General features: G+C 41.0%; 1 protein-coding gene across 1 annotated transcript in view; it reads right to left on the bottom strand.

Moving 5' to 3' along the window:
* Positions 1-12496, bottom strand: part of DNAH2 (dynein axonemal heavy chain 2) — a 150015-nt gene that overhangs the window by 134241 nt on the left and 3278 nt on the right. The window contains exons 3-5 of the mRNA XM_064270359.1: positions 8520-8581; positions 6509-6559; positions 4777-4947 (exon numbers count right to left, since the gene is read on the bottom strand). Coding sequence (XP_064126429.1) covers positions 4777-4947; positions 6509-6559; positions 8520-8581 — 284 coding nt within the window. The remainder of the gene's footprint in view (positions 1-4776; positions 4948-6508; positions 6560-8519; positions 8582-12496) is intronic.

Genomic DNA, 12496 nt, shown 5'->3' with positions numbered 1-12496 from the left:
TACCTTGGAGTCTGATTCGTTTCTTGATTGATGGGTTTCACTTGATGCTGCTATTTTTGGTTTCGTGTTTTTAAAGTAGGGTTCTTCCAAGATTGAAATGACTGCCTATTTGTTGCCTTTATAATTGAACAACATCTTAGTTGGGAATAATAATTATGGTCTCATTACCTTTCCCAGTGGACTCTGTAAGTATGGTTTCACTGAGAGTTCAGAGAAGTATGAGACCAGCCTGATGTTTCCCCTTGTAAGTAATTTGCCTTTTCTGACTAAAGGACTAATGAATTTTTTATTTTGGGAAAAAATTCAAATCCATAGAAAAGTTGCCATAAAAGTACAATGAATAATGACATATCCCTCATCTAGATTCACTAATTATTAATATTTTGCTACATTTGTTTTAATTACTCTCTCTTTATCTATCAATTTTTTTATCTATCAATAGGCTAAAACATTTCAGAGTTAGTTGCAGACATCATGTTGTTATTAGGTGCCGTCTTAGGATATGTTTCTCTAGAGATGCAAAACCAGTAAACTGTATAAGTATATATATAACAGAGAGATTTATATCAAGGAAATGGCTCACATGGTTCTAGAGAATGGAACATGGGTCAGGCTGGACGCTTCTCCTGATTCACATAGCCACAGGGGCTGTCGAACCCAAGATCAGACAGACAGGGCTCTTGCTCACAGGCTGCAATGACCAATGAATCCCAGGATTGGCAAGCAAGATGGCAGGTAAGCTGCCAGCTCAAGTCCCAAGGACTGGAGGTCAGGGGAACAGGAGCCAGCTGCAGAATCCAGAGGGAGCAAAAGCCCACAAGCCTTGCTAGAAAGTCTGCTTATATTCAATGCAGGCCACACTCCCAAGAAAAACACCCTTTCAACTAATTGGCTACTCATGGCAGATCCCATCATGGAAGTGGTCACATTATGTCAAATCTTATCATGGAAGTGATCACATCATCATACAACTGCCAAACTACATCAAAAATGCCAAATCACTGAGAATCATGGCCCAGCCAAGTTGACACACAATCTTAATGATCACAGGTACCATCGAGTCATAATGGAATCAAGCTCTAACTCATAGGGACCTTATATGTAGCAAAATGAAACATTGGTCCTCTGCCATTTTCATGATTTTTGGTATGTTTGAGTCCATTAACTGACTATTGTGTCAATTCATCTCAGTGAGGACTTTCCTCATTTTTGCTGACCCTCTACTTTATGAAACATGATGTGCTTTTCAAGTGATTGGTCTTTCTTGATGATACGTCCAAAGTAAGTAACCCGGAGTCTCACCATCCTCACTTCTAAGGAGCATTCTGGTTGTATTTCCTCTAAGACTGATTTATTTATTCTCTCTTCTGGCAGTCCATGGTATATTCTATATTCTACACCAACATCATGATACGACATCCTTAAATACTTCAGCATATGTCTCCTAACAAAGGAGGATATTCTCCAACATAACCACACTATAATTATCATACTCAGAAATTTTAATTTAATATAATACTTTACATAATTTATAGTCCATCATTCAATTTTTTCCAGTTGCCCAAATAATGTCCTTTATAGCTATTTTTTTTTTTCCTCATAAAGGAGTGAATCCAAGATTACACATAACCATGGAGTCAAAAAAAATGTCCCCTTAGTTTCCTTTAATTTAGAACAGTTATCTAGCTCTCTTTCTCTCTCTCTCTCTGTCACAGCATTGCTATTCCTAAATAGTCTAGGCCACTTGCTTTCCAAAATATCCCTCAATTTTGGATTTGTCTGATTGTTTCCTCATTATTAGATTCAAGTTAAATATTCTTGGCAGGGATGCTACATGTGATGTTTTGAAAGAATTAATTTTCTTAATTCAGTAGCTTAACCAAAATGTGTATTGATGTTAGACATTGTATAACAAATTTTGCTTTTTAATTCCCAAAATCAGTTTCTTCTTCATTTCAGGGAAATTCTTTGTATTTTTAAGTTTATATTTATTTTCTTTATTTTTGATAGGGGGGTCTCTATACTAAATCATCTATGTCTGTCTTTCGTATCTATTAGCTTCTCTCTAATTGTGTTAATGTCTTTGGTTTTTTTCTTCTGCACACATTGTGATTATCTCAAGATTGTCCTCTATATCAATGATCAGATTTTCAGTGATAGCTATTCAGTTCCTTGCTGTTTCTAATCTACTAGTTTTGTAATATGCTGCTTTGTTTCCTTTACTCTGCAATCTCCCCTTCATCTCATTCTGTAGTCTTATCATTTCGTTGTTCAGCTTTTTAAAAAAATTAAATTTCCTTCTTATTAAGCTGTACTATAGTACGATGCTGTTATGAGGAATTTCCTTCTGTTCATTCCGTTATGTTTTCCTCTTTTGCATGCTTTGTTCCTTTTTTTTTTTTCCCCCTTGATGTAATATGCTTGGAAACCCTGGGGGCGTAGTGGTTTAAGTACTACGGCTGCTAACCAAGAGGTTGACGGTTCGAACCCACCAGGTGCTCCTTGGAAACTCTATGGGGCAGTTCTACTCTGTCCTGCAGGGTTGCTATGAGTCGGAATCGACTCGACAACGGCAGTGGGCCTGGTTTTTTTTTTTGGTAATATGCTTGCAGTTGTCATGCAATTTCTTTTCATTTTGTTCTTGCTTTGCGGCTCTGTGAATTCATCCTTTTTTGTTCTGATGTAGTGTGGGTAACTCCGCAACATCCCACTGTGAGAGACCAGTTTATTTTCCCCTCAAAGCCAAAGTGAAAAGTTTGGGTATTTTATGTTTTATTCACTTTTCTCTAGCCTAAGAATGAGGGATGGGCAGGTGGGTAAGACTACGTTGAGGCAGTGTAAAATCTTTGTTATAATACCCGGGTTCTTTTCTCTCTTCTGAGATTTTGTTAGATGCTCTACAATATATATGACTCACTTCACCTAGACCTAGGTGCACCAGTACTGTTGGGGGATGGTTTCCTTGGTTCAGTGTATATAGGCCTTTCACTGATCATTCGCTTTGAGAAAATTTATTAGAAAAATTGTTTCTTTCCTTGTTTTACTATTGTTTTTGTTTTCTATTTTTTGTTCATCTTATCAGATATTCAAGGGTAATAATTCTTTGAGGAAGTTTCACCTGGCCATCTTAACTCAGAAGGATACAATTAAGTCTGTAATCTATTTAGAATGTATTCCAGCATGCTGAATAGATTTTTTCCCTATGGAAAAAAACTTTGTTTTCCATATGCTTCTCAGTTCTATTCATTGAATAATCATTCTTCCCCACAGATTTTTAAAGGTCACTTTTTGTAGAAAATGCTTACATGTATGGTTTTGTACTTTCTATTTGGTTCTTTATACTGTATATCCCTCCCCAGTACCACCACGTCTTAACCACTATAGGATAATAAAAGATTTTCATATTGACAAGTCTCCTCCATTATTTTCTTTCTTCATCATTTTCTTTGCCATTTTTAGGCATTTCTCTGGATATATTTTAAACCCTTTACACAAGGGATTTAGGGTCTGTGGCATGTGGGCACTTTGACTCAAGTTTCATTAAAATGATACTTTTTTTTTTTTTTTTAAAGGAACTTATCTTTATAATATTAAGATTCCTGCCCAGAAACTGGTTCACCATTTACTCAAATATTTTCTTATGGCCTGCAAGTTGTTTCCCTTCATATAAATCCTGCATATTTTTTGCAAATTTTGTCTCTTTTGCAAATGAAATCTTTTTTGTTTAACGTGGAATGCCTCACAAACTGTCACTGTTGGGCCATGCAAATCTTCATTAGCATTCCAATTTCTGTATTTGTGCTGCCAATGAGCACAAAGCACTTGCTTTTTTCTTTTCCAACATTTTATTTGAAAATTTTTCAGACAGACAGAGAAGTGAAAAGAATTTTACAACATTCACCTGAAAACCCACCACCCAACTTCTACCGTTAACAACTCACTATATAGATGTCTTTTAACTCTCTCCCTACCCTTGGTTTACTCTAACGTATTTTTTTTTTTATTCTCCAGACTCCCTGGATGGTGCAAGAGTTAAGAAACTCAGTTGCTAACCAAAAGATTGCAGGTTTGAGTCCACTCAGAAGCACCTTGGAAGAAAGCCCTGACAATCTACTTCCAAAAAATCAGCCACTGAATACCCTGTGGAGCACAGTCTACTCTGACACACATGGGGTTTGTCATGAGTTGGAATCGACTCAATGGCAACTTGTGTTAGTGGTAACGTATCCTCCACATGGTTGAAATACTTACCAATTTAAAGCATAAAAGTCTTCAATAGCCCCCTCTGGGATAGAGGCAAAATTCTTTAGCATAACATATAAGGCCCTTTACAAGCTGACCACAACTTACATTTTCAGTGTCATTTCCCATTATTCCTCTTTTCTTTATATATAAATGCTTTTCACCTGAATAGTTCTTACCCAGCCGTGATGAAATTCTGCATACCCTTTATCCCTGCTCAGATGTCACCTCCCCGACAAAACCTTCAGAGTTCCACGGGCTACATTAGCTGCTCCCACAAAGCTCTACCCAGGCATCACAGTATATTATAAATATTTGTTTATATGTCTGTTCCCCACCAGACTGAGATCACCAAAAGCAAAACCCTATATCATCATTCTCTGTATCTGTGCTGCCAAGTGCAGTCCCTGACACACTGTGGGACTCAACAGGCCTTGAGGACAGGAGGTAACAAGTCTTGAGGATGACAGAAATGCACACAACCCTCAGCTGCCTGGGAGACCACCTTTGAGTCTGGGAAAGTGGAGTACCCACCTGCACAGGCATGCCCATATCTAACTTCAGCCCAAAACAGGGGTCGATATAGATGGTGAGGATGGGCTCTGAAGGGTCCTGGGCAAAGCGTTCCAGAATGGCATCATGCTCCTCTGTCCATGTGGCACCCGCCAGTCCCGTCAGTGCAGTTCGAGAGATGAAAAGGGGCTTCTACAGAAGGAGAGCAGACAAAGAGCCAAAGTAGTTACGGCTGTGAGGATGAGTCACCGCTCCCACCCACGATCGCATGTGAGGACAAGGGAGACGAGACTAGTAACCAGATAGGTTCAGGATGGTGAAGAGAAAGCTGAGTATGAACTGATAGATAGGCTTCCAGACTTGAAGGACAACACTGTAAGATTCTCCTGGCTCTAAGAGTAAAAGAAAGACGATCATAGAGGGGAACTATAGGTATAATCTTCCCAAGACATTTCATTTACACGTGTGGTTGTAAACATGTATTTTCAGCCAACCTTCAATATCAAATCAGTTAGGTGGAAGATTAATTATAACTGGTAGCTAAAAAAAAAAAATTAATCCTGTAGTACTCTACTAAATAACTTAAGGACACTAAAAAATATAGCCCAGTGAACTTGAGAAGTCAACCTGTCCTTCCCCCAGTATTCCTGGAAGAAAAGAAGGAATCTCTTATTGAAAGTTTCCAGGTCAAGAAAATAATAAGAGACGGTGATCTAAAATCTTTCCTATGTAAAGACATAGATGAACCAATGAGAAAAACACTAAGACTCCAGTACATAAAGGGACAAAAGGATATGAATACACGTCATGTCGTTAAAAAAAAAGAGAAAATGCAAATGTGAAAAAAAGGCCAATTTCACTTGAAATCTAAGAAATGCAAATAAAAATAACAAAAAAAAAATTATGTCTGTAATTTTTTTAAGTCCTTGCTAAATTTGTAACACCTAGTCCTGGAAAGGGCTTGTTCCCAGTGAGAATGTTAAAAAGTACAATTCATTTGGAAAGCAACTTGGCATTATGTACCCAAAGTATTAGAAATGCTTTTTTTTTTAATTTTTATTGTGCTTTAAGTAAAAGTTTACTAATCAAGTCAGTCTCTCATACAAAAATTTATATACACCTTGCTATATACTCCTAGTTGCTCTCCCCCTAATGAGACAGCACACTCCTTCCCTCCACTCTCTATTTTTGTGTCCGTTAGTCCAGCTTCTGACCCCCTCTGCCCTCTCATCTCCCATCCAGACAAGAGCTGCCCACATAGTCTCATATGTCTACTTGATCCAAGAAGCTCACTCCTCACCAGTATCATTTTTTATTCCATAGTCCAGTCCAATCCCTGTCTGAAGAGTTGGCTTTGGGAATGGTTCCTGTCTTGGGCTAACAGAAGGCCTGGGGACCATAACCTCTGGGGTCCTTCTAGTTTCAATCAGGCCCTTAAGTCTGGTCTTTTTACAAGAATTTGAGGTCTGCACCCCCCTGCTCTCCTGCTCCTTAGGGATTCTCTGTTGTGTTCCCTGTCAAGGCAGTCATCGGTTGTAGCCGGGTGCCATCTAGTTCTTCTTGTGTCAGGCTGATGTTGTCTCTGGTTTACGTGGCCCTTTTTGTCTTTTGGGCTCATAATTACCTTGTGTGTTTGGTGTTCTTCATTCTCCTCTAGAAATGTTCTTTACCCTTTGATTCAGTGACTCCATGTATAGGAATCTATCTTAAAATGTTATTTTTATTTATAATATTCATCACAGTATTACTATACCCAAAAACTAAACTCAAACTCATTGTTGCTGACTATGTTGGCATCTCCTGCCTGGAGGGGAGATGAGAGGGTAGAGGGGGTTAGAAGCTGGCGAAATGGACACAAAAAGAGAGAACAGAGGGAGAGAGTGGGCTGTCTCATTAGGGGGAGAGTAATTGGGAGTATGTAGCAAGGTGTATATAAGTTTTTGTGTGAGAGATTGACTTGATTGGTAAACTTTCACTTAAAGCACAATAAAAACTAAAAAAAAAAAAAAAACTCACCGTCGCTGAGTCAATTCTGACTCATAGCAACCCTATAGGACAGAATAGAACTGTCCCCTAGGGTTTCTAAGGCTGTAAATCTTTACTGAAGCAGAGAGGTTGGTGGGTTTGAACCACTAACCTTTGGGCTAGCAGCCAAGTACTTAACCATTGTACCACCAGGGCTCCTTCACATATTATTATAGGAGTGAAAAATTAGAAATGGCAAAATGCCCAAGAGTAATGGTTTAACATAGATCTAGTGGAACACCAGCCATTAAAAATTGTGTTTACAAAAAGTATATACTAACATGAAGAATGATAAAATGTTTTGTGAAAAAGCTTAATACAAAATTGTAATATATATATAAACAACTCCCAAACCTATGAACTGACAGGAAAGACATTTACCAAAATATTCATATTGTTTGTGTCTGGGTCATAATGCAATGAGTTTTATTTTCCCCTTCTTCATTTTCTTTTCTGCCTCTTCCAATTTTTCTTTAATGAGTAGTTGTTACTTTTCTCTCCCCTTTCCCCACCCTTTTTTCTTTTTATTATTAACTTTTATTGAGCTTCAAGTGAACGTTTGCAAATCAAGTCAGTCTGTCACATATAAGTTAATATACATCTTACTCCTTACTCCCCCTTGCTCTCCCCCTAATGAGTCAGCCCTTCCAGTCTCTACTTTCGTGAAAACTTTGCCAGCCTCCAACTCTCTCTATCCTCCCATTCCCCCTCCAGACAGGAGATGCCAACACAGTCTCAAGTGTCCACCTGATATAATTAGCTCACTCTTCATCAGCATCTCTCTCCCACCCACTGTCCAGTCCCTTTCATGTCTGATGAATTGCCTTCGGGGATGGTTCCCGTCCTGTGCCAACAGAAGGTTTGGGGACCATGACCGCCAGGATTCCTCTAGTCACAGCCAGACCATTAAGTATGGTCCCTTTATGAGAATTTGGGGTCTGCATCCCACCGATCTCCTGCTCCCTCAGGGGTTCTCTATTGTGCTCCCTGTCAGGGCAGTCATCGATTGTGGCCGGGCACCAACTAGTTCTTCTGGTCTCAGGATAATGTAGGTCTCTGGTTCACGTGGCCCTTTCTGTCTCTTGGGCTCTTTGTTGTCGTGTGACCTTGGTGTTCTTCATTCTCCTTTGCTCCCGGTGGGTTGAGACCAATTGATGCATCCTAGATGGCCGCTTGTCAGCATTTAAGACCCCAGACGCCACATTTCAAAGTGCCCACCCTTTTTTTTTAAATGTCAAGGTCACAGCTCTACTCTTCTAACCCAGGTAACTGTGGGGATGGCTAGGCTGTGATGCAACTTGGAAGTAAAGGTGTAGGAGTCATCTAGTGCCAATTTCTCAAGGTGGTTTCTGTAACATTTTCAGCCAAAAGACAGAGATGAAAGAAAGGAGGAAAGTGAAAGTCTGAGAAATTAGTATTCAGTTAGGAAAATAGCTGCCAACTTGTTCAGATGCTCGCCAATACAACTGACAAAGCTCGTCGCAGTTTGACCCAAGGGAAGGGGGGGACAGCTGGGAGACCTGGTCCTCACTTAAATCCCTCCTCTCCTGGAGGAGAGGGACCCGGGTGACTTTGTCCTTTACTCAATGAACTGGACTCTTACTGAGCAGGCTACCAGTAGAGAATAAGTAGAAGGAAGTGACAAATTAGAGAGAATTCCTGGTATACCATTCTGCAACTTATCTTTCGATTCACCAGTTGTTGGGAAGGAATGTTTCTCAGTGAACACCCAAACCTACCACATCCCCCTCAGCAGCCTCTAATTCTTGTTTCGGTTCTTCAGGTTCCTCAGATACTGTCTCTGGGGAGAATAAAGATACACAATTGAAAGCATTCCTCAAAAAGTTAAACATAGAGTTACCATATGACCCAGCAATTCCACTCCTAGGTATATACCCAAGAGAACTGAAAAGAGGTGTTCAATCAATAATTTGTACATGAATGTTCATAGCAGCATTATTCATAATAGCCAAAAAGGGAAACAATCCAAATGTCTATCAACTGATGAATGGATAAACAAAATGTCATATATCCACATAATGGAATATTATTTAGCCATAAAAAGGAATCAAGTATCAATACATGCTATAACATAGATGAACCTTTAAAACATTATACTAAGTGAAAGAAGCCAGTCACAAAAGACCATATACTGTATAATACAGAATAGGCAAATCCATGGAGACAGAAAGGAGATTAGTGGTTGCCTAGAGCTGAGGGCGTTGAGGGGAAAAAAGAAGCGACTGCTAGTGGGTACGTAGTTTCTTTCCGGGGTGCTGAAAATGTTCCGGAATTAGAAGTGGTGATGGTGGTACGGCTTTTTGAATACACTAAAAACCACTGAATTATACATTTTAAAAGGGAATTTTATAGTAAGTGAATCATATCTCAATTTTTTGAAAAACTGACTGGAGGGAAAAAATAAAAGCAGTTTGTACTAAGGTTATTCTAGGCATTCAGACTCTGGTCTCCATTCATCCTCCAATCCTCTTAGCACATGGAGCAGCTGAGGCCTACAGCAATAGGCCCTTCTCAAGAGAACTTGGCTGCTGGGGACTCATTTCTACTACACCCACTGTGGATTCTGTAAAACCCAGGAGGGTCTGTTTCTCTCCCTCCTGATCTGCTGCTCACACGGGAGACTGGAGTAAAACTAGTAGACTTCCCATCCCCCATGGCCCGAAGAGAGGAAGGAACAAATGACATTGAACCAAAAGACCTTGGGAGCAGGAAGAAAAAAATGAGACGGGAGCGAGGCACAGAGGTCGAGGAAGGAAATCATAAAAAGTTGGGTGGGCAAGGAGATGATCTTTCTTACCACTAAGCTCCTGGAATAGTCAATTCCAGGAGCTTAGTGGTAAGAAAGATCACTTCCTTGAGAAAAGTGTTGGCATTCAAGATTTCAGACAGGAACTAGGCCAGGGGAGGGAGGAGAAAGACTGAGATGTTTCAAGAGTAAACTGGGTTTGTCTTCTAAAGACAATTTACATAAAGTCTAAAAACATGCAGTAAGATACTAGTGTGTGATGTTTATGGATACATGTAGTGAAAATATAAAAACAAGCTTGAGAATGATAAACACCAACTTCCAGACAGTGGTGCCCTCTGGAGGAGAGAAGGGATTGGGGGCCCAGAGGGATCCATTTATCAGGATTTATTTTTTACATCGAGTGGTAGGTACATGGGCCTTCATTACATTGTATTATGCTCCATATTTTTCTGTTTTACCTGAAATACGGGTCTACAATCCCTTATCCAAAACCCCTGGGGTCAGGAATATTTCAGAATTTAGAGTTGTAATAGAGTATATATGGTATGGGGAGTTCCTGGGTGTTGCGAATTGCTCAGCTGCTAGCCAAAAGACTGGAGGTTTGAGTTCACCCAGAGGCACCTCTAATGAAAGGCCTGGCATCTACTTCCAAAAAACCAGCCACTGAACACCTTATGGAGCACAGTTCTACCTGACACACGTGGAGTTGCCATGAGTCAGAATCAACTGCCAGTAACAGGTATATATGTTGCTGTTGTTGTTAGGTGCCATCAAGGGGTTCTGACTCATAGCAACCCCATAGGACAGAGTAGAACTTTCCCATAGGGCTCCCAAGGGGTGGCTGGTGGATCTGAACTGCCGACCTTTTGGTTAGCAGCCAAGCTCTTAACCACTATGCCACCAGGGCTCCAACAGCTATATATGCTATATATTATACGGCATATACACTTACTCTGGAAACCCCGGTGGCGAAGTGGTGAAGAAGGGCTACAGCTGCTAACCAAAAGGTCAGCAGTTCAAATCCACCAGGTGCTCCTTGGAAACTCCACGGGGCAGTTCTACCCTATCCTATAGGGTCACTATGAGTCAGAATTGACTCAACTGCAAAGGGTTTGGTTTTGGTTTGGCTTCCGTAAGACAGGCCTCACTCCGTCCCCAATTCCAAAGATTACAGAGATTGTTCTTTCAAGGCTGCGTGGTTGATTACAGGTCAGCTGGAGGGTGCCATATCAAACAATAATAAGGTTTACAGCTGGGGGAGACAGAGATCCTTGGCGTTGGGAGGCCAATGTGTTCATTCTGAAGCCTCCCTTTCTTCCCAGAAGATTCTCCAAGCTATAGCTCACAGCCTTCCCCTCTCCCTCCCCATTTCCAGCTCCTAGGAACCAGTCCCATTTTAAACTGCTTTCAACTGAGCATTGGAGAACTCAGGAGAAAAAAAAATTAATACAGTTGTCATGGATTAAATTGTGTCCCCCCAAAAATATGTCAGCTTTGTTAGGCCATGATTCCCAGTATTGTGTGGTTGTCCTCCACTTTGTGATTGTAATTTTATGCTGAGAGAATTAGTATGGGATTGTAACACCACCCTTACTCAGGTCACCTCCCTGATCCAAGGTAAAGGGAGTTTCCCTGGGGTGGGGCCTGCACTACCTTTTATCTCTCAAGAGATAAAAAGGAAAGGGAAACAAGCAGAGAGCTGGGGACCTCATACGAACAAGAAAGCAGCACCAGGAACAGAGTGCATCCTTTGGACCTGGGGGTCCCTGCGCCTGACAAGCTCCTCCACCAGGGGAAGATTGAGGACAAGGACCTTCCTCCAGAGCCGACTGGGGGAGAAAGCCTTCCCCTGGAGCCGACGCCCTGAATTTGGACTTGTAACCTACTAGACTGTGAGAAAATACATTTCTCTTTGTTAAAGCCATCCACTTGTGGTATTTCTGTTATGGCAGCACTAGAGGACCAAGACAATAGTCTTTTGTTTTTAATTGTGGTAAATATGTATGTAACAAAACATTTGCCATTTCAACATTTTTCACATGTGCGATTTAATGAAATGGTGTTCATCAAGTTGTACGACAATCACCATTATTCGTTTCCAATTTTTTCCATCACCCTTAACAGAAAGAAGCTCACTGTCTTCTAAGCAATGAGTTCCCTTTAGAAGAAAAAAAATTTTGCATGTTTTCTAGTATCCTGGATCCTACGTACCCTGGACCTTTCTCCACACCCACACTTCATCTCTCAGTCTTTAATATTAAAAGGGGGTTCTATTGCCCTCCATGTTGACCGGCTGCTCACAGTGAAGCCCCAGGTGGAAGAGGGGGTCTACACATAATTCACAGCCATGTCCACTCTGCCTGTGCACTAAAGGGACAGTCCAGTGACAGGAACAGCTACCAAAAACCTTCCAACCCTATGGGCTCCCACTCATCCACAGGAAAGGAATCCTGCCGATCAAAGCCACACAAGACAGCCTCCTTCAACTCTTTTCTCCCTCAATCTAAGACGTCAGGCTTCTTCTCCTGTGGCCCTGAACCTGGACCTCCTTAGCCTACCAAGTTCCTGCCAAATGAGGGCGGAGACACAAGAGCCTTAAACGGATGGCAGAGAGCATCAGTCGGGCTTAGGATTCAAAGGGTGGCAAAGCAGGCTGAGTCTCCATGGTGATGTGCTTAATGGGAGAAAAACACTATTTGTTTTGCCACCCAGGGAGAAAACAGGAAAAAGGAAGAGATCAGACCCTCTTAAGTGGGAAAGGAGCAACCAGAACACTTGAAAAGAGGAGGAAGGGGCTAGCGCAAGGATTGGCTGATGAACTCTGGATGCACTGGTGGGAAATTTTAAGACAGAAAGGACAAGTATGAGGCTAGCCAGGAGCAAGACATAAAAAAGTGACCCTGAGCAGGCCTGAGACTGCTGGATCCCCAAGACGGAAGTCACTTA

The sequence above is a fragment of the Loxodonta africana genome, chromosome 18 (assembly GCF_030014295.1).
Source record: "Loxodonta africana isolate mLoxAfr1 chromosome 18, mLoxAfr1.hap2, whole genome shotgun sequence".
NCBI classification, from domain to species: domain Eukaryota; kingdom Metazoa; phylum Chordata; class Mammalia; order Proboscidea; family Elephantidae; genus Loxodonta; species Loxodonta africana.
Note: the sequence above shows the minus strand (reverse complement) of the source record. Positions and strands in the feature narration are given on the sequence as shown.